At 39.6% G+C, this 22326-nt stretch overlaps 1 protein-coding gene across 1 annotated transcript; it reads right to left on the bottom strand.

The window, feature by feature from the left end:
* Window positions 1-505: 505 nt before the first annotated feature.
* On the bottom strand, window positions 506-21543 carry SH2D1B (SH2 domain containing 1B). The gene is made up of 5 exons (XM_082751981.1): window positions 21382-21543; window positions 10642-10866; window positions 5178-5241; window positions 2422-2590; window positions 506-1851 (listed from the first exon to the last, which is right to left on the bottom strand). The coding sequence occupies exons 1-5, from the start codon at window positions 21540-21542 to the stop codon at window positions 1814-1816; spliced, it is 657 nt and encodes a 218-aa protein (XP_082608107.1). The 5' UTR covers window position 21543; the 3' UTR covers window positions 506-1813.
* Between the last annotated feature and the right edge of the window lie 783 nt (window positions 21544-22326).

Raw genomic sequence — 22326 nt, 5'->3', positions numbered from 1 at the left:
CTTCTTTCTTGAGGACAGGCTCCCCTCTTATACCCTTCTCTCCACAGCAGTTCTTTTCAAAACAACTTTTCACTGGTCAAACAACGTTGAATGTAACAACAACAGCAAACACCCAGAAACATCCATGCCTTAATGGCTGGAGAACAAGAGACCAGCTGGAGAACAAGAAACCGGAGACTGCATGGAGTCTCCTGAATCACCCTTCTTTGTTCCCTTTACATTCCTGATGGCCTCATCGTTAAGAGTCTGATGTTATCATCAATCACGGGCCTTGCCGACCCCCATGGCCACCTTCCCAGATCTCCCCCTTCTTTATTAATACCAACCATTTTCTCGACACGAATTACCACTCCATATATAACAGTCTGACATGTGATAACCAAGTACTGGGCAAGTTGTTGAATTCTCCAAGTAGGAAAGACACACCAGTGTATGTGCTTCGAGAGAGGGAAGGATTTCCCCACCCCCGTAGTACTTTTTTTTTTTTTTTTTTTTTTTTTTTTTAATGAACAACTGCTTTATTTTCAGTTCCTTTTTGGGGACACATATTAGCACTTTTCACATGAGAATTAGTTTATCTTCTTAGTTTTTGTTTCCTTCATGCAACAAGTTACCCCTTTATCCTGGCATCAAAAAAACATTAGTAAGGTCACAATGAAGTCCAAAGCACTGAAAGATCTAAAAGTCTTCCAACAAACAGTGGTGGAAAAGATGTATAATAAGAAACAAGTCTACTAAAACAAATGCATAAATCATTTGTGAAAGATCTTAAACATACAGAAAATATAAACATCTTCCGCAAGATTACTGACTGAGGGGGAGGTGGTGCTAGCAAGAGGAAGAATCAGAACATACACTCCAGCTGTGACTTTATCTGGTTGTTACAGGCCGCCTTCAGAACAAACACATACATTAAATATTTAAAATGAGGGGTTAAAAAATAAAGCAAGTTCTTACATTAAAAAAATAACAAAACCCGTACACATAACAGTAATGGCAGCGGTAAATGAAATGTAAGCATTCTCATGTATGCAGTACCTATTGGAAAAAAAACAACACAGAATATGTGCATAACTGCACAGATGTTGAACTTGCACTCCTCTAATTATAAGCCAGAACCACTCATTAATATGAAAAATATTTCAAATCATTTCCATGTTACTGATTAATTGTGTATGGCATGAATTTACAACAGTCTTCTTGGTTTAATTTAGATTTTTCCAAACTGCAGAATAATACTGGTATTCCTTCACCCTGCTGAACTACTACCCACATATCCAACAATGAGGTAACATGAATCACAAACAAAAGAACAGTTTTTAAGCATCATATGATACAAATAGTATTTTTAGCATATATCATTTTTATCAACATATATCATTTTTGCCATAAACTAGGGCTTCAAGCACATTCATTTATTGTCTTCACATTGCTGGCTTTCTAACAGATGATTAATTTCAGCAGTTGATACCTTGGAGAGTTTGCTAAAAAAAAAAAAAAAAAAAAAAAAAAAACACAAACAAAAAAACACAAAATGTACAAACACACATAACCCCCTTTCTCCTCATATATATATATAGGTGTGCCTGTGTCAAAAAAATAATTCTCTTAATAATGCACAAAAATATACAGTATTTTATACTGGATCTACTGAGGCAGAATACAGTTGCTCTGACAGTCTCCAAAGGGCACTAATTCCATAGGTATAGATCCACTGCTGTGAATGTCCAAACATTAGCTCTCCCCAGCTGTCCTGTTTTGCTGTGGTGCTGCCTAGAAAGGTGGCTTGACAAATCATCAGATCACAGATCGTTCAGGGTAAGACATCAACATAGTCACTTTCATCAATTTCTGTAAAGAAGTCAATAAAAATGTTAAAAAACAAACAAAATTTGTGGTTGCTAATTGTTCTTTTGAAATTCCCCTCTAAGCAGGATGGCATGTTGCCATGTTGATAGACAGATATTATTAATTCAGTTTGATTTCCGAGTATTTTGTCTGCTATTGCAGGGCCAACTTTTTGAGCTTAGTGTCTTATGGACTGGGTCATCCAGTCCCTAAATCCATGAATTGCCTTTTCTGAATCAGCAAGCTCTGTTATTAAACAGTAGTATCCAGAAGACCTCCTCTTCCTGAGAAAGTCAAGTGCAGTGAATAACTGATAGCAATAAATCAGTAAATCAGGTCAATAGCACAGGTATTGATCTGATTGGAACTCTCTGGTACCAAGGCTGTGATCCTGGGCACAAGGCTATGTATTTCTTATTTTCAACGTGCTAACTAAATATAAGTTGTGTTTTGACACCTTTCACAAGAAGCCACAAATTAGATGGCTTTTTTTTCCCCTCCAATGTCTCCAACATCAGACCTGTCAATGCAGTTATCTTAATAAAAAGACAGAGACTGAACTAAATTTCTCACCATCATAAATATCATCCTTTCCTAACTTGAGCCTCCGGCTTCTTTGTAGGGGCTTTGTTTTCTTGACTGGGTAGCGAAGATTTGTTACTAGTCCTTGATTTGGTTTCTCATAGTTGTATATTAAATCCTTTAATGTTCTGAATACCTTTTCTGGAATACCTTCAGAAGTCTGCAAGGAAAGGAAAATAAAGTTAGTTAGCAAGCCTATTTCACACCAGGTACCTTAAGCAAGAGGAGCTGTGCCTAGCTTATCGTTCACCAAGGGACTGTTTTGTAAAGCTGTTTGGTGACAGAATATTGTTATATCACAGAGGTACCTGTGTGGTGGTGTTGTGATGGTACTGAGCAGCACAACCTCCCTCACCATCCCTGCTTGAGTGCACTTCAGCCTAGGGGAAGCTGTTCAGTGCTGTCTGTCTGGGTTCAGATCACAGGCTTCCCATCCTAGTACAAAGAAATTTTACCTCCTTCAGTCCAATAGTGACTGCTTCTAAACAAACCCTTCACAAGTCTGCATGCCTGGCTACATCTCTCTCAGTTCCTCCCTGCTGGAATCCCTGACCGGAGGTAAAGGACCAGCCAGCTACTGCGAACAAAATTCACATAGTTTCACGTTCATATTTACCTGTTTAAACAAAACATTCAAAGGGATTTCAGTCAACAACAGTGCATGTGCTACTGATTTTCACTTTTTTCATGAAACAGATGTTGTTTTCTTACATTACAAAAGAACAGATCCAGTTGCTGTCTTTCCAGTCAAATGTTTCACTCCCTGAATCTGCCCTCCAAGACGTGCAAAGGTAACTAACATGTCTGGGGATCCATATGAATGTTTCAGTCACCAGCTTTTGCTTTTAGGCAGGAGTTTATTATTTGTCTCAGATTTATCCAAGTTTACAACCAGCATCAGAGACTCCTGAGGCCTAACATGGATGACACTCCATATGTAGGAGAACAGGGTTCTCACAACTGCCTTTAAACGCATGGACTGAATTGCTTCCATAGCACAACCCCCAAGTAATCTGTACAGAGACTTCTGCAACACTGGCAGTTCAAGGATAGTAATGTCAGGGAGTAAGCATGTTAATTATCTCTATCAAAGTGAGGATCCCACTCCCTCTACTAGTCATTGAAAGAGAATGGGGCTTTGGATTCACTTCATCACTATATGGCAGAGATACCTTTTTTTTTTTTTTTTTTTTTCTCTCCATCCTCTATCTTTTCTTCAGTTCACTATGGACTGGATGCCTCTGCCTCTGTGTACTGGTTTTGGTTGGGATGGAGTTATCTTTCTTCATAGCAGCCTGTATGGTGCTGTGTTGTGATTTTGTGTGTTGATAACACATTAGAGTTTTGTCTGTTGCTAAGAGCAGTGCTTGCAGAGCATTGACGCTGTCTCATTTTACTACTCTGCTCCCACATCAAATAGGGTGGGGATGTACAAGAAGCTGGGGGGGGACACAGCCAGAAGAGCTCACCTGAATTGACCAGAGGGGTATCCTGACATTATGCTGACATTATGCTCAGCATTAAAAGCTTCAGGAAAGCGGGGGTGCTTGTGGTTACAGGATTTGTCTTCCCAAATAATCATTATGTTTGCTGAGACCCTGCTTTCCAGGAAGCAGCTAACCATCTGGCTGCTGATGGGAAGTATTGACTAAATTCCTTCGTTGCCTTGCTTGCACACTTGACTTCACTTCACCTAATAAATTGTCTTCATCAAAGTTTTCTTACTTCTGCTTTTCTCTTCCCTACCACCAACTTGTGCTGCTGGGGGATGCTTAGCTGTTGGTCAGGGTCAACCTCCTACACTCCAGAAAGGCCACGGCTGGACCTGGCCTTCCCCATCACCATCAACATATTATTTCAATATATTATTTTAGTAATCCAAAACAGTCTGACTTAAAAAGTAGAACAGAAGTCTTACTGAATATTCATGACAAAACCCTGTAAGGAAAATTGGGTTTGAAAAAACAAACCATTCAATTCCACATGGGAAATTGTATTTTTCATACTCAGCCCAAATCACTAATAAGCAAGAGTGACCAGCATACAGCAGCTTGGTGTGTCCTTCATGAAGTGAGTTTTGCTGCTTCATTCCAATTAAATGCTACCTAAATGCTGTCAGTCCTGTTGTCTATCCTATTACAAGCAAAGGGTTGAGCCATCTTTTTAAGTGTCCTCTCTACTTGCCTATAAATTGAATCTTCCTTAGTGTAGGGTTCTGATTCACAGAATCCCAGAATCATCTTATCTCCAGAATCACACAGAATTATAGGTCGGGTGGTGGTTTCACACTAATGGGCAGGTATTTTAAGATCAAAAAGATCATTCCGTTATTCAAAACCCTACAAGATTCTGGGTACCATGGCAGAGCTTTCAAACAGAAAAAGCTAATTAGGAACAGGAGTAAGTAATGAAAATGAGATTTTTCCTCAGTACTATGAAAAAGAACTAGTCAAATCAGGCAGTAGCTGGTCAACAAAAAACAGATTCACTTGGGTTACTAGGGATTTCTGTGAAGATAACTACTTGTAAGCTCATATGTAATAAGTATAACATTAAAAAGTCAATAATTGAATAGAATAGAAAAGAAACTTGGAAATATATTCATAGAATCATAGAATATCTGAGTTGGAAGGGACCCACAGGATCATCGAGTCCAACTCCTGGGTCCCATGCATTTTAATTATTTATTTTTTTTCAGGAAAATTGTCTTTAGTGCAGTCTGTACTGATGAAATGAGGGTTACTTACCTGTATTTTATAATACCCCTGCTTTTCCCTGAAGATGCGGTAAGTGTAGATGAGTTCTTCAAAGCTGTGAAAAACATTGTATACATTATGCTTTTCATCAACTGTCAAACTACGGCAAATTGCTTAGACTGCCACAGCTGAACTTGACACTAAGGTTTTGGTTTTGTTGGTTTGTTTTTAAAGTAAACTGCAATGCTATGAAAGACTAAACCCAAAGAGACACACCTAAAGGAATATTTGATGCTAAATACCATCGATTACATATATATGCACTCACTTTTTCATTTCATTCATATATGACAGCCCTCAAAATACTTCAGATTCTCTAAGTCCTGTTTATTCATCTATTAGAGAAAATTAATCATGCATGTTGTTTTCGTATGCCTCAGAAACCCAAATATTACTTTCTCCCACCTTGTCATTTCAGATTCAACCGTCTGTACATGACAATACAGAGCTGTTTGATTTTTGGAACAAATGTATCGCTCTCTTTTTTTGCCCTGTGGAGTTAGCCCAGGTATGGTAAACGTACCTAAGAGTGCTGTGTCCAATCTGCACTCATTGCACTTTCCCTAGGATAGACTTTGACCAAGCACAGCCAGTTAGCTCATAGACCTCCACATCAGCTAGCTGCCTGAGCTCTCCTTCAGCTTCTTAGGTCCATTTTCTGTGCTGTGTTTTGTACTAATACAGCTCCGTTAGAATGGATCTGGTAAGTCAAAGCAATGAAAACGCTTAAGGTTTACACACCCAGACAGAGCTGGATGTCACTTCTACTTGTTCTTGGGCAGTAAAACACAAAATAGAGCCTAGAACTCCATGCTGAGGTGCCATGCATTTAAAATAAATCTTTACTTCTGTAGGATGCCTGATTCAGTACGCACCATCAGCAGAATTGCTTCACTGCACTAGAAACCATTTTGTGCAAATGTCAACATGGGAATAAAATGAAAGCAAAGAGCAGACACATGCATCATTAGTAATTGCAGTATCTCTATTAGCAGTGAGGAGAAGGGGGAGCTGTGGCCTTGCTGACTCTCAGACTGCAACGATGTCGGTCTTAGAGTCAGACATCCTTTTCACCCTGGAAAGACGGTGGTAACATGTACCCCTGCTTCAAAAACGGAGCTACAGTGAAGACACAAATAGCTACAGAGAAAAGTGAGGTGCCTTTCTTTCCCTGAAGTCATACACCAGGGGAAAACAGGCTACCTTCAAACTAATTAGCAACACCACAGGAGAAACCATCACCTTTCAAAAGGCTGATCAGCACCATAAAACACAGCTGAGAGAATTACCAGGTTATGACACAAGACTGCAATGTTATATGGAAAACACACACATTGGCCTAAAACAACACTAGAAGGCTGTCTTGGGAAATGTATCCTATTGAACTGATGGAAGTTGGGGAGGATGGGAGAGGACAAAGAGAAGGAAAACCACATTAATCAAAGTAAGGGTAAAGAATGATTCTGTAGAAAACTTGCAGTTCACCTTTCACACAAGGTCTACTGGTATTTCTCTGAAGAAAGCGGATATAGAAGTCTCCATGGCAGACACAGAAGTGTGAAGTTGTAGAATACGTTTCATGCGAACTGCTTTCCTTGTGAGAGCCCTCAAGTAAGTGTAGCAGCATAAATTCATACTCTCAATTTCCCCACAGCGACCCCTTGAGCTGTTCATACTTCCATGTATACCAGATGTGATCGTGTACCAGGCTACTTCAACTTCGAATGTGTTTGATTTGACCAGATGTGTACAATACTGGATATTTAACAGGGAGCACATAAAAAAGAGCACACATGATATTTGTGTCTCAACACCGAGCTGAGTCTCTGACCCACAATGTTGAAAGCAGACACAATGGAGGAAGGAAGGGAAACCCCATTTTTAACAGCCATCGAGACTGGAAATATCTGCCAATAGCAGGTGATATTAGAGACACAAGAGGTTGTACAGTAAGACTGACCAAGACTAAGTTAGAAAAGCAAGACAACGGGGAGTCCAGAGTTCAAAAAGTGAGAGAAGGTTTTAAATTTTGAAATATGTTTGGCCCAACTAAGGGTTTCAAAGAACTCATGAACTAAACCTGACACATGCCTTTACATGAGAATAGTTTGATACCGTAGGCTTCCCATGCTCTCGTCCATCCTCTTCTCCCCATGCGATACCTCCCTAAACTTCACTTTGCAGTTGTATCACAAGTCGAATGTTGAATTCTTGGAGAAATGTTAGTAGGAAATGGCCTCCAGTCACCAACACGCAGAAAACGTCTGCGCAAGTTCTACTTCTAGAAAATTATTTGTCCTTTAGATTTTCCGTGGTTTTGCTTACTTTTTATTAAAAAAAAAAAAAAAAAAAAAAAAACACTTTTAAAAAACAATAAACATGGTTTGAACACTCAGGGTACTGATGGCTTTGGGTATCTTTTATCAACCGAAACAAAAGCTTTATCAAATACAGCAATGGCAGCTGTTCAGAAGATGAACTGCAGATCATGATCAAAAAAGGCAGTTAAGTTGCAGAGAGATGTAAACCACAACAGAGCAGCAACAACAAAAAACAATATCTGAAGACAAGTTCTCTGAATTGGCATGTATGTTCAATGGAAGGATTTCAGTTATAGCTAAATCAATTAAGCTGTCCTGAAACGGAGAATCTTAGGGCAAAAACCTAGTTCAGGGGACTTGCATGTAAATGGCTGGTTACTCTGAAGAAGTTACTATGGATTGGTTACACAGTAACTGAAGAAGTTACTATGGACTGGGACCAGTAGAAAACTTCCGGTTATAATAGATTTACTTTGATTCAAAGCATTGCATCCCAGGGCTACATCTTTTTTTTTTATTATTTTTTTCCCCCTTCTTGAGACACCTGTGGAAATTGATGGGTATCTATCTGGCTTATGAGTTTTTTTTATAATGTTAGCATTCATTCTTTAAACATAATTTGCAAGTAAAAGTAAGGCATAAAGGTGAAGAATAATAACCTAATCTGATTTTTCTGAAACTCATTCTTTACCTGTCAAACATTGGAAGGTTAGTGCCTGTATTTTACTTTGGCTGTGGTAGTTATGGCAAAATAAACATGAAATTGCCATTACAATGAAAACTTCTTATTCCAAATCAAGTACTAAATGCATTTCAACAGCTGCATATTATATTTCAAATTAACAAATGGCTGGTGTGGGCCCAAGGAAGATCCAGAGGCAGAAGAACAGGATGAGAAGAGTTTGTTTTGGTAGGCTGACATGTTGAACCATGAAAACAGCAGCCGGTGCAATAGGTCTGGACTAAGGGACCTGTGAAAGCTTGGGATGAGAACAGCAGTATACCATGGAGGAAGAGCTGTGTGTTGTGCCTGATTAGAGATGAGATGTTTTTCAGCTGCTGCCACCATTCCAACTCTCAGGTCCTCTGTGGGCATGTCATCTCCCCTCAGTCAGTGGGGAGGACCAAAACTTTTGGTTGTTCTGTGTAGCACGTGAATTGCTATCTATGCCCATTGAGCAGCTAAGTTGAGAACAACCAAATTATTTATTTATTTATTTTTGACACAGGTGAGCATCAGTTTGTTCATCAACCCTGTTAGGTGCTAAGCAGTGCTTTACGATATAATTCTAACCCAAAGGTTGTCTTGAAACAGCACTGAAAGTTTTAGTGTTGATGCCTCGAATTTCAGAACAAATGCATTCGCCTCGAACAGTTTGTCTCCCTAGTCAGTCACTGACAGTCTCTCAGTTTCTAAGTCAATCCTCTACCACCCTCCTGATTTGATACCTGTAGACAATCCTTTCATCTCTACGAGCCCAGTATCTGTTATACCATTGCTGCCACTCCTGCAGTTTAACTATTATTTTTGTTAATACACAAACTTAATTCAAATACGCTGCCTTCTTTCGGCATTAAAAATCCAGAGGCTAGCTGGAAGCCACATGCTTTTGTATATGCTTGCCCAGAACACTGTAGATAGACAAATTCACATCTGCAGACTATCACAAAGTGGATCTGCTTTGCTGTTACCAAAATAAAAAAAGAACCCCCTTCTTCCCCCCCACCCACCCCCCTCCAAAAAAAAAAAAAAAAGGAGGAAAATAACGAGAAAAAAGGGAAGGAACACAACTGTGCTAGTGCAGCACTGCACATAACCTTCATGTCAGCTTACATCTGCCCATGATGTACTCAGTAGATGTGCACTCTTATTTCAGTAGTTCAGACTCATTACACACACAAGTATATCACTGCTTTCTGATCTACCTCTACTGCATAAAAAGCCATCTCCCAAAAAAGCCATCTCCAAAGCCATCCTCCCAAGTCAGGGACTAATATCGTCATTCCTCAACTGTGCTAGGACCTCCATTTGTCTCTTCTGACAGGGTATACATATCCTTTCCTTTGTATGCTCCCTCTGCTCCCATTGTTTCCTTCCACATCACACTGCAGGCAGGTTCCTGCAGTTCCCTCCCCAAGTACTCTGCTCCTCACTTGCCATTTCACTTCTTACTCCACTTCTCTGTCATTTCCCGATCCTTTGTTCTTTTACCCAACAACGCAATACTCCATTTCCCCCACCTTTTTCTCCCTTCTTTGATTTGTTTCAAAAGCAACAAGATTTTATTTATTGACAAAAAAAATATGTCCTGATATTTCTGAATTAATTAATTGTGTTGATTTTTTTTCCCCACATCACACTCAAATACATCCCCAAAGAGAGCGTAAATTCTTTTAGGTTCAAACAGAAAAGACTCAGAGTTACTAACTTATAAATTTTGAGCGCATTAGGAACAAATCAATTATATATGAAAAAATGTAAAACGGGCTTCATGAACGGAAAATAAAAGTACCATTCCCTACAGGAAAAGAAAATCATAAGATTTTAATTGTGGTGAGTTAGGGACTAGTGGTAGTAATTTTCTATGTTTGTCTTGTTCATGGGTTTGCTATATGAATTTGAACAAGACATTACAGCTTTCAGTCTCAGCTTGTATTGTTACATCAGATACTGTGTAAGAAACACAAGGCTAAGGTTTCACCAAATAGTCAGAAAGCATGTGAGGAAGGACATGCTTTATATCATACTATGAGACTTTTCAGAGTCTCGATAGTGCTAAAATGCTATTTACTCATCATTACAGAGGCAGTAACTTTGAATGACTTTCTTCTCAACATGTTTTGGCAGGCTGAGATATTTCCTCTGGGCTTCCTCTATTGTCTGTAGAGAGAGACCAGCATCAGCAGAGAACAATTAATCACTCCTGTGTTGTATTAATTGTCTTTTGCTAATGCCACCCTCTCACCACTCACTACAAAGGAAGCTCAAGTCAACCAGCAATACTTGAGTACATCTACACCAATCCTTTGAATTTGTTAACATTAGGGAAAGAACCAGTAACGTTAGAGAATATGAACCCTTGGTTTTGAATCTACTTGAAAACTCTTAAGAAATTTAGTATCAAAATACTTACAAAACACACAGACACAAAGCTCCTTCCACGCTTTCACTTTCTCGTATTAAATAGCTGCCATTCTTTCCATTCTTGCACAGCAGTTCTTCACAGGCTTTCCTTGTTATCTTTCCATGAAAAAATGGGAACTCCATGGACAAACAGGAACAGGCTTCCTTGTCCTTCAGGCCAATTCCAGGACCAGTCAGAAGACTGGCATTAAAAGAAGACTTACTCCAAATGCAGCTGTTGAGAAACAATTGAAACTGGAAGTTTGAAGTACATAGATGAGTTCATCTGTGTTGCTGCCACCAGTCTGTCGGTAATGCAGTTGAGCATTAGTTACCAACCTAATGCTTGTGACAGCAGGCAGGAAATGGGAAACAGTTTGTCTACACTGGTCACACAGCCCACATCAGAAGATTAGATTGTTCTGTCATGACACAGAGTTGACATTTGAGTCGTGTATCATGCTCTAAGCAATACAATAGCTAACTACAGTACAATAGATAAGACACCTTAGCATAGTTATAATGTCAACTTTTACCTTTAAAGTTGCTCAAAGCCTTTCCAGACTCACCTTATAACACAATTGTTGGTTGTTGTTGTTTTTATGGTTTAATCAAATTTTCAAGTTTAATTGAAAGATGATCAGCAATATTTGAGATATTAGATTTTTCAAAACAGGCCCTGCCCCTTCTTAATTTTAAAGTGTAATAACTTTGAAAGGTATAACACCTTTATCAAGAAGTTCCACTGTGCCTATGACATGATTTGGAAAACATGTCAGGAAGGAGATGGGGGTCAGACAGTGTCTTTAGGCACCCCAGGAAGCTGCTGTCAGATCCACCAGGACAGGATACAGCCACGTGTAGAACTGCTGCTCCCTGACTGAGGAAATGCTGCCCAGCTCCATGGCAGATGCTCTCCCAGGCATTTCATAGTTTCCCTGCTGGAAGGCAAGGACTTGGGGTTGGGGGGACGACCCAGACCTGCAGAAGCAGGAGGTAGGAACTACGCTGGACCGTGTTTCTGAAAGAAAGGAAGTTGAGGGAGGACCTAATGATGTGAGGGAAGATAGATTCAGAAGGTGAGACTGAAAAGAAAACAAGCACTAATCGTGCAGATAGAGTGAGGCTGGGTTTCCAGGGGAGAGGGATGGAACAGAAAAAGCAGGGGAGACAGAGTCCTCCAAGCTGGGGAGGAGGATCTGGGTCTGCTGCAACACAGCCTGCTGTCGAGGTCAAAACAGAGTCCAGATCTATGACTCTGCTGGCAGTGGCAAAGGCCTTCTCAATTTTAAAGCTCACCATTTGCATGTTCACCATCCAGCTCTGTCACCTGAGGACAACTCTGAAGTCATCTCATAAATGTGAAATTTCCATGAGGCAGCATGGTGTGGATAACTCGCCCAGAAGGCTAGCTCTGAACAGGAACAAGAGCAGCTGCTTATCGCTGCCCGGATTGAGGCACTTTCTTTTTCCTCTGCAGTGATAGGAAAACTAATATTCAACAACAGCAAATTTCTCTTTCAGGAGTGTAATGACTGTTCTTCACATTTTATTTATTTATTTATTTTTTCCCCGTAAAGACTTCATTAGCTAGAAACAGAAGACAGTAAATTCAGTAGATCTTGCGGGTCTGCCTCTAGACAGTTATTTAAATGGAAATGGCAGCTACACATAATACTATGTCTAATATTGTACTAGTGTAACATCTAAGGATTATCAGAAAATTAATGTTTTTTTTGTTTTGTTTTGTTTTTTTCTTTCCTTTTCTGAAATGAAGAGTCAGAACTGGAAGAAGGCCTTAAGTATGTAAAAGGGGCTGGAGTAACACCAAACTTTAACAGATTTGATAATAAATAACTGAATATAAGTAAAGACAGTAACAATTAGCTGTGTTCTTTATCATATGTATCCTCATTCCTTGTTTCAAGGTCTGGGCAGTTACTGAACTCAGGTAGTATCAGAGCAATGGTACTTACATGGGTGAAAATGGCAGACTTTGAGCTTGGTATTCAACTCAAGTGGCATCAGATGTTGATGAACTGTTCCTGTTGTGTCTAAGGAAGCCAACTCCTCTACCTGCTTTTTAAAGAATTACTTCTGATCTGGACACAGAAAAATTAAGGTGAAACCAACAGCTTCTTTTCAAGAGAAAGTGCAATGGGCTCAGAGGCTTCCCCATTCCAAGAAAGGCAGCAATCTCCCCTTATCAAAACAAGTGTTGGCTCCACTTCTTTTTAGAAACACTTCTGTTTTGCTTTTCAGAAGAAAAAGATGTCTGTTTCCCATCAGTTACAGATCTGGGTGAGAACATGAGACCATGTATTTCAGTTACGTGCAGCTGTCTAGCCAGCTTTTTTAAGCTTAAAAAAAAATTAAAATTTTCAGCCATCACAGTAAGTTTGTGTAAGGAAGTGAACAAATTTGTTGTACCACTGGCCAGGTGTGTAACACCCTTCACGTGTTTGTGAGCACAGTCCCATTTCCAATTTATTTCTTTCAGTTGGGGATGGGGCCAATGACGTACTTGATGCAGCAAGATTGGAACTGCCCTCTAGTCAGATCATTGTTTGGAAAACCTCTTTCCTTTTAGGGTTTCCCATTTTATTTATTTATTTTTATTTTTTTTTATATATATATATTTATTTTTAAAATTCAAACAATGAAGTAATAATCCTAGACAGAAGTTCTCACTGAAATGTGAAATGAAAACTTCAAACACACAATCTTCCTGTGGTTCAGCGTGCATGTTGCAAGTTTGGTAGAGCTCAGAATTTAAAGAATACATCAAGACAATATGTTTCTGCAGCTCCTTGACAGTGTTCAATAGAAGAGGGTTACCCACAGATTGATGCGATCCTTCTACCTTACCCAGCTGTAGTATTCATGTGGAGTTGAAAATAGGAATTTGATTTAAAAGCAAAAACCAGAAAAGTACCATAGAAGAAAGTCTGGGAGGATAAGAGAAGAGAGAGGCTGTAAATACTATCTGGTCTATCACTAAACCACAAACACGATTCACGGACCGGACACAAACCCATTGCTGTCTCTTGCACGCATACGTATGTGTACATACACTTTGCTCTCGCACTGGTGGGCTAGTCCATGGTGAAAATGCAAAGCACTGGCAAAGACAAAACAGGACTTTCAGGTCACAGTTGGGTATAACTGTTGACAGACACTGTATAAATACTTGGAAGGTGGTGGGAGGTGCCCTTATTAGCCACCTCAGAGCTGTGCCACAAGCCTCTACCTCATTGAACTTCCACCGTGTAGCTTTGGGTCACATAATGATATACTTCCATGGGCCAAATTTGCCAATAAATTTAGACCAAATGTTTCCTAACAAGTATTTCTGGCTTAACAAATTTAGCGAGTATTTTTGGCTTACACAAGCCTGCATATCCAGACTGCTCTCTCTGCTTAGATTGAGGAGTGGTCAAAAATATGAGCTGATGGTCTTGACTGCAATGAAACCTGAAAGTATTTCATGTTATGGGCCAGGGAAGTTCACAGAGAGCACAATATTTGGGCTTCTTCACAATTGTTCACTGACAGAAATTCTTAGCTGGTGTGACGTCTGAGAAAGTCTCACCTGAAATCTGAAAGGGGTGTTGCCTACGTGACAGTGAGGAGCAGAGTTTTTCTTGGTGAATTCAGGATAGTAATAATTCAGGATTCATAATAATTTTTGTGCATCCAGAATTGAGCCTGGGCTTCTGATCAGTACAGGGGAGCTGCTGTAAGCTATAGTAGATAAAGTTGTTCCTGTTTCTCAGCTGCAGCTAGTTCTTGAACTACCTGTGATCACAGTGGTGGTGGAGCTTGAAGCCGTGCTAGCTCATGCTAAGGACAGTTTGTGGCAACAGTGGGTTTTTGTTTCAGTTGAAAAGTTTGAGAACTGCTCAGTGCTGGGTAATGCATGACAAGAAGCCTGGGAAAGTAATGGAAATGATGCCCCAGCACAATCTGCTGAGGAATCCATTGCACAAACTTGCCTGGCTCAGAGGGCAGGGAAAGGTGCAAGAAAGGCACCATGCACCAGCTGCATTCCTCCAAGCCTGCTATGGGGTTTGCATGATGGAGGCAGTCATGCTGAAATGAATCTCTGGGCATTATGATTCACATTTTAGTAACAATAAACCAGGCTGTGGCTGGTATGAATCTGCTCTTAAGATCATTTTGCTCTACTCCAAAATAGGACTGTGTTGCTTTTTTTTTTTCCGTTGTCCACTGAAGGATGGAAAGTTCCTAGCATAACATTCTACAGTGATTAGCTGGCCTTTTAAATGTTAGAGAAAAAAAATAAATCTTTTTCCAAAGAGAGAGACTGCTTACTCTCAACCTTACATGGAAAATCACTCCATAAATACCTCATATGTCAGAATAATTGTTATTCTATATTCTCAAATAGATGCAACCACTTCCTTCAGTCTTTCCCCAGAGGTTTTCTAACCCTGCAATAGTTGTGTTTTTCTCTGACACCACTTTGGTCACTACTTCTATAAAATTTGATGCCTCTGGCTGAACAAAGTCTTTTGACTAGAGGAGCAAGAGAGGTAGGTACTATTCCTCGCACAGAACAGCTGGTACTGAAATAAGACCTGCAACGTTTTTTTGCAGCAGTGCCAAGCCCTAGTTGCCTTTAACTTCAGTTTTCTTTCTGCCGTATTGCTTCCTTCATCCATTTTCAGCTTTTCCTTCTGTTCACGTAAAACCTAAAACTTACTTTTCATAGTAACACCTCATATTAGCATGCACATTTGGGTTCTGCCCCAAATATACAGGCTGCAGCTTTAACACAGCAAAGCTCTTAATAATGGCTCTGGTAAGAGAAGGAAAGCTAAGGGAAAACTAGGTTGCTTGACATGAAGAGTTGTTTTCAGTAAATAATTGTAGGGCACAGGTCCGAGTTAAATTGAAAGCTGTGGTCAAAAGATGCTAAAGGCAAAGTCAGTGTGCTTGAAAACTGCTAAAGTTGTGAATGAGACAGGAAGCTGAAGGATCATTTATAATTTGACCAGGTAGCAAAAAGCACAACATATGAAAACAGAAAGAAAGATGACTTCTAGCTAAGTCTCCTGAAAATTTGACATGTTCTTGGGCTGTGGTGGCAGACAGTTGTGTTATTCGGGCTTAACTTTACAACTGAACCAATAAAGGGTTTTACAAGTACTTAATATTCTATAGTAACAAATTACATTTAATTTTGCAAACTTCACAACTGTTGCAAAATTGGAGACTGATGTAAAAATCACACTATGTATTGCACCACAGCAAAAAGCTTTTTGTGATGTTGATATCAAGATTTCCTTCAGATTGAAAGAAGTAGTTATGGTGTAAATTCAGGAAGAAAATTTCTCTCATGTGTCTATTACTTATGGTTTGCTGTTACATTTAATTGTGAAATGTTAGAATATTTCCCTAAGGCTCCAGAGTTTTTTTTCCATTAGCATTCTAATCAAATGTAAACCTAGGAGGAAAAGCCTGATTTATAATCCTTTTAGCAGATTGACTATTTTTCAAAATACATTTTTTTAAAATACAAGTAAATTTCAAACTTCTCTGTGCTAAATTAGAATTAAACAGTCATAGAGCTCAATAATTAAAAACATTGTACATCTATAAAACACATATGTGTAAGCAGGGGGTTTGCTTATAATTCAGTAGCATGATAGAACACAAAAAAATTATTCCTTTTCAGTGGCAACCCTGTCATCAGGGTTGTCAGAAACCCATATTCAATTATTCCCTGAAGCTGCACTATTTCTGATTTTTGTATTTCAGCTAACATATTTCATGCAGAAAATGTCAGAAAAAAAATGAGAGATGAGGTTTTTCATTACATAAGCGTCTTCAATATTTTTAAATTGAGGAAGATGGTGGCATGAAGTAATCTCTCCAAGAGACCATGATGCCTTCTGAAAGACTTCAGCCAGCCAGAGGGTTTTTGTGGGCTATAGAATCCTACTTGCACCAGAGCATTTCAGTTGCTGAACAGATGCAGAGAAACAATTCAGCCTTACCTGAAACACACTCCAAGTATTAGATTCCAACAAAATTTCTCTTATAATTTAGTGAAATTATTTGAAATGGAATCACCATTTCCACAAAGAAAAGGATTCTCTTTAAGCTTGTTTAATCCATTCTAAATGGTACAGATTTTCATAAAATGTACACTACTATGGTTATGGAGCCTTCAAGACCAGCATCTCCAGATTCATTTTCACAAAAGCTTGTGCCTCCAGCTTGCCAGTCCTTATTCACGTTAATTGTTAAACACCTAGAAAAATCAGCTCCTTAGGCATAATTGGTTCCAAACCTTGCATAAAACAATTCATGAAATGCAATAAGAACTTAGTTCTTATCACAATGTCCCCACATTACTGCTTTCCCCTTAAGAAATGTGTAAATAAAGCTGTGAGAGAAAACAAAACCCACTTAGGTTTAATCACATCTCTATACTTCTGCTGCAGACTACATCCAATATAACTTCACTGTATAAAACTCTTTTGTAGCTTTTGTCTTTAACAATGAGAATCTGACTAGAGTGGTCATCTGCCCTTCACATCTAGAGTAATATCAACAGTGACTTTTTTTTTCCTCAACCAACCAAACAAAAAAATCCTCCTCCCTTCTCTCTTACATTCTCCTAGCAAACATGTTTCCACCCTCCTGTCCAGTTCACTGCACACCTGATGACCATAGCTTGCCACGTTGGAAGAGTGGCTCGTCCTCACGCTATTTTCTCATCTTTGCATAAACTTGAAAACAACACTTTTCCTCATAGTAATTTGGCAAAACATTGTTCAAAGAAAAACAAACTAGGTGACGACGTGCAAATTCCAGAGGGTTTTTCCTAAATTTTCTGAACTATTTTCATGCCAGAGTTCTTTTGTTATTTCTCAGCTACCAAACATGCTTCACATCTTCCTATTCCATTACTGGGCGGCACTACAAAGAGGTGATCTAAGAAGCAAGCTCTCACTGCATACAGTGCAGTGCATGCACAGGACAAAACGATGGTCTGTATCCCAAAAGCTTACAAGACAAATTCACATCTCAAGGCAGTTAGCTATGAATCTCCAAACAGATGTTTTGCTTGAGTGTGTCAGCTGGTGTATCTCACTCGAGTGAGAACAACAGTCACAGACAGAAAACGGTGTCAAAAGAGTAGGCTTGGAGGACTGTTTGTATCTAAATTTGGGGAGGATAACAGAAGAACAATATTGCACTCATCAAAAGCAAGGAAAGCATGAAAACTGCTCATCTAGGTTGAACCAAAAGCCATCTATATACCTCACCTTCAACACTGGTCACCAGCAGTTATCTATAAAGTGCAATAAATACTTTTTTTTTTTTTTTTGTACCAAAGTGATTTATTATTATTATTGTACAGCAAGGTAAAAATTGTGGACAGGTGATGGCTAAGATAAGAATGTAATCTGTAAAGATGAGTAGTAAAGGAAATGTCCTGGGGTTGGTAGACAGAATAAGCAAAATTTAGATAACGACTGAATACTGAAGCTTATAGATGCCCCACTGAAGGTTACATGCAGCTTTCTGACCATTTTATTGCTTTACATGAGAAAAATTATGAGTGTTGGTTGTAAGGAAGGAAAGGAAGAATGGACTGGTAGCTGGAGATTCCATCCAAAGAATGTGTCAGATGCTTGACTTTTGAAAAAAGGATTTAAACAATAAGTATCCATCAGCAACTTGTTAACAACTTGTAGATGCAGTTTTAACTGCAGCAAAAGGAAGCTGAAGAAAGATTTCAGTCAGAATCTGCTAGGATTCCTCAGGAAAGAAAAAAAAAGAAGTTGAAAAAGAGAGAGAAAGGGAACCCCTGAAGGAGAATGCTACGGAAGAGTCTTGAGGAGCAAAAAGAAATCCGGGTGATGTGGAGTCACTGCAACTGAAGGAAAAGAATCCTTCAGAATTGTGCTTTAGGGCACTGAAAGGGTTCAGCAGGTCAAAAAGATTTTTGCTCCTGAGCTCTTATAAGCAAGAATAGTTTTAACAGAGCAAACGGCAGGGTAGATGTGATAGAAAAAAAATGGAGCACAAACTGAGGAGAAGGTAAAAGGAATCATAAGTGAGATCATGGGAATAGTCCTTAAAATGGTGGAGTCTAACATGGGAAGAACATCACAGTACTCAAAGGTAATTTACAATCCTACAACAGGTCAGCAGATGAGGTAAACCACAGGTGGAGGCACACTGCCAGAAAAAAGAAGGGAAGGCAACAAGGAAAAAAGGGTGGGCGAGTGAAACAGAACCCAAATCTTCCTCCAAAACAGAGTAAAAGGTCTTGGAGAATGATATGAAGGGAAATAACACAGAAAGACCATTTAAGCTTCTCTTTAAAAAAAGACCTATGTGCAAGCATTGATCATACAAGTAATTCATTAGAGCAGTGTGAACTGCAGTTGAATCACTGAAGCAGGCAGAAACATTTTTTCTCATTCCCCCTTGCTCATAGAGTTATCACTTCTGGATTATTTTGACTCCATTTGGCAGATAAAGCCTCCTGCTGCTGCTGTTGCTGCTATCAAATTCATATTCAAACCCAAATGCTCCATCTCACAGCATGCAAGCTGTGTGAAATGATTCTCTGACTTTTTGCATCTTTTGGTGGTTTTACCCTGATGGGCAACCAAGGTCCACTGCAACCATTCTCTTACTCCCCTGCCTCAAAAGGAGCGGGAGAGAACAAAGTACACTGGAAAGAAAAAGGCTCATGGCTTGAGGTAAGGATGATTCCATTAAAGCAGAAAGAACGAGGCAAACAAACAAACAAGCAAGCAAAGGCCATGCAGAAGCAAAAAGGGTAGGAAAAGAACAATCATGCTGTACTTCCCATCAATGAGCAACGCTTTCACAAGAACTGGTTTTCTCACCCGTGAAGAAAAAACTTGTCATAAGATAACACTTAAAGTATATGCAAAACAACAACAAATGAACCTGTCCCTGGGAGCTGCTTTCAGTCATGGACCAGCAGGAGCTCTGGCTACTGCTGGATCACAGCCCTGCCTGGTCCCAGTCCATCACCAGCACCAGGGTGAAAGGCCCGAACACGGCTCCAAAAAATTACAGGAAGAGAGCTGGATTTACAGAAAAAAAAAATAAGCTTTTACCAATGGGCTTCCTTGCAAATTTGAAGACAATCAGTCCCAAAGGAGATATCAATTTTTAATATGGCTTTCAGCAAGCTATCAAACAGACCTGGTTTGCTGTGTGCCCTCTGGGGGAGCCCAATTAGACCCCTCTGCTCCACAGCCCTAGCTCTTTACTACATGCTGGGCATTTTGTGTTAGCTTGGAGTTATTTCCTGACTGCCAAAAAATAAGGAAGGCCTGTCATGCTGATTTGTCACATTGAAGTGATTCAACAAATTGCCCTGTCAAACTTAAAGGAGCTCTGTTGACTTCCTCAAGGTCTCTCATAAAATAACAAGCCAAGTGAGCTGTTACAGACAAATATGCTATGGTTACATTTAATATTGGGCAACCAGCAGGTAGACTTCTGCTGTTTGAGTGGCTTTAGAAAGGTACTCAAACATTAAAAACTCAAAAAAAAAAAAAAAAAAAAATCCTGTCACAGCCAAAATGTTTTCATTTTTCAGGAATGAAAACAGATTTCTGGATAACGTTTCAGAATTGCTCCAGTTCTTTGTTTTAAACTATGACTAAATTATGTACAGAAACTAAGAAGGAACCAGCAAGGTAACTGACAGAAAACAACGAAACAAAAAGATCTCCTGCCTGCATTACTCGATTGCAATAAAACAATACACATCCATCTATCTGGAGAAAGACAGAGGGTGAGCTTTCTGCCATTCTGAGCCTAATCCTACAAAGGGATATGAAGGAATGACATCTGCAATTGAGACCAAGCTCAAGAGACTACCTAAGGGCTCTCTTGCCTAAATATTTTTGATGGATTAGGATGTGCTGCCTTTTTTTCCCTTTTTTCATGTTCCACTTAGCTGAGTGAAAAAGAAAGTGAAGGCTACAGATCCTGGGGAGACCTCTCTCTTTTTCCTCATGATAGGAAACAGTGAGGCTGGTGGGAGTGTGGCACCTTTTTTGTTTTGATGCTACTCCTGGGCAGAGGACTACAGAAGGATGCTTAGGTCAGCCCCCAAATTTTCATATATACCTTATTTTAATGGACCCATTCCTTTCTTATTTAAGGCAGAAAAAAATATAATTTTTAGTTGTCAAGGAACAGAAACAGAAAACAATAAGGAAGGATTTTGCATACCCACCTCAGCATGGATCTACCCTGATTTTTTTTAAGAGACATTGCTACGAAGGTGCAGGAGGAGTACATTGGAGCTGTGCCCCAATGGTTGCATAGCAACTGCATGAGCAAAAAGTAGTGGTGTGTCCTTTAATAAGGACTTGCTTTGGCCTCCAAATTCTACATGACCCCAATACAGACACTCTATCAGTTGTCTCAGGAAATGTCAGGACTTACTTTATGTGAAGATCACCTGGAAAACCTTTGATAAAAATATGCACAGTTGCTCTTCCTGCAGAACGGTACTCCTGGTTGTAGTAGTCATTAAGCTCAATGTACCATTCCTCCTTCATCTCCAGTAGACAAAACCCTTTCACTAGACAAAAACACAGTGAGATCAGAATGTACTAGCTAAAAGCCCTCATACTCTCAATGTAGGAGCAATAAAAAGCAGGGTCTCCCTGTATCAGGGGAAGAGCATTTTCTTCAACATGTAGAGACATACCTTTGGAAGACTCGAGGGTCCAGCATAGACCGGCCTGCCAGTGACTCTTCTGCAACCCACACAGTATTTATTATTATTACTGAGATACACAATTTCCATTTACACTCTATTAAAGAGAAAGTAGAGCTTAAACTTGCACGGTATACAAACGAGACATGCATCTTCAAGCATCTCGTATTAAGGAAGTGGGGTGGGGCCCAGGGAGGCACCATCTCAGTTTTTAAGCAGTTTTACTTGGACTAAGAAGGGCTGAGGAAGCAGGACTGCAAGTCCAGTGGAATTGCTGGTCCTCCTTAAATAATTTTTACAACACCCCAAGCCTCCAAATCTTCCTCTTCCTTCTCCTTCAAATCACCAAGAATGTGAAGTGCAAGCACAAATGGCAGCACCTGTGTGTCCTGACTGACCTGTTTAATCCCCAAAAAGGATTAAGTGAATGATTGTAACTTCTTCCACAGAGAGAATATACACATAATTCCCCCCCCCGTTTTTTTTTTTTTTTTTTTTTTTTTTTTGGGTGTGTGTGTGTGTCTGACTGAATTTAACAAACTGCAGCCGTAGAAAATACATGGGGACCTGTTGCCCAGCTCCTGATGGTGATTCTTCACCATGAGGCCACTTCAATCCCAAGCTTTCCAACACAGCTGCAGGTGGCTGTTTACAAGGGTAGTTCTCAATTTACGCTTCAAGTCTCAGGAAAATACAGACTGGCTTCTTGGATGTTAATTAAATCTCCTGCGTTTAATTAAAAAATTAATATGTATTAATTCTTAACATTTCTCATCCCAGATTGTTTACCTCGATGCTTCTGGTAAATGCCTTTTACCAAACATTTGTTCCCTGCATGTTATAGAGTGGGGCAGAAGTAACGCTCCCCAGACACTTGCTCAGCTTGAAAGTGGCATGTTGGCCAACACCAAGCAGACACAATTCCCAACATAACTA

Source organism: Aythya marila, assembly GCF_965140915.1.
Source record: "Aythya marila genome assembly, chromosome: 1".
NCBI classification, from domain to species: Eukaryota; Metazoa; Chordata; class Aves; order Anseriformes; family Anatidae; genus Aythya; species Aythya marila.
Note: the sequence above shows the minus strand (reverse complement) of the source record. Positions and strands in the feature narration are given on the sequence as shown.

What these genes read in the sequence shown, in the direction of transcription:
- SH2D1B (XM_082751981.1), bottom strand. Translation starts at nt 21,542, where the DNA reads ATGCATGTCTCGTTTGTATACCGTGCAAGTTTAAGCTCTACTTTCTCT. An exon ending in GACCCTCGAGTCTTCCAAAG is followed by an intron (nt 10,867 to 21,381) that starts GTATGTCTCTAC and finishes GTTTCTCAACAG; the next exon opens with CTGCATTTGGAGTAAGTCTT. An exon ending in AAAGGATGATATTTATGATG is followed by an intron (nt 1,852 to 2,421) that starts GTGAGAAATTTA and finishes ACTTCTTTACAG; the next exon opens with AAATTGATGAAAGTGACTAT.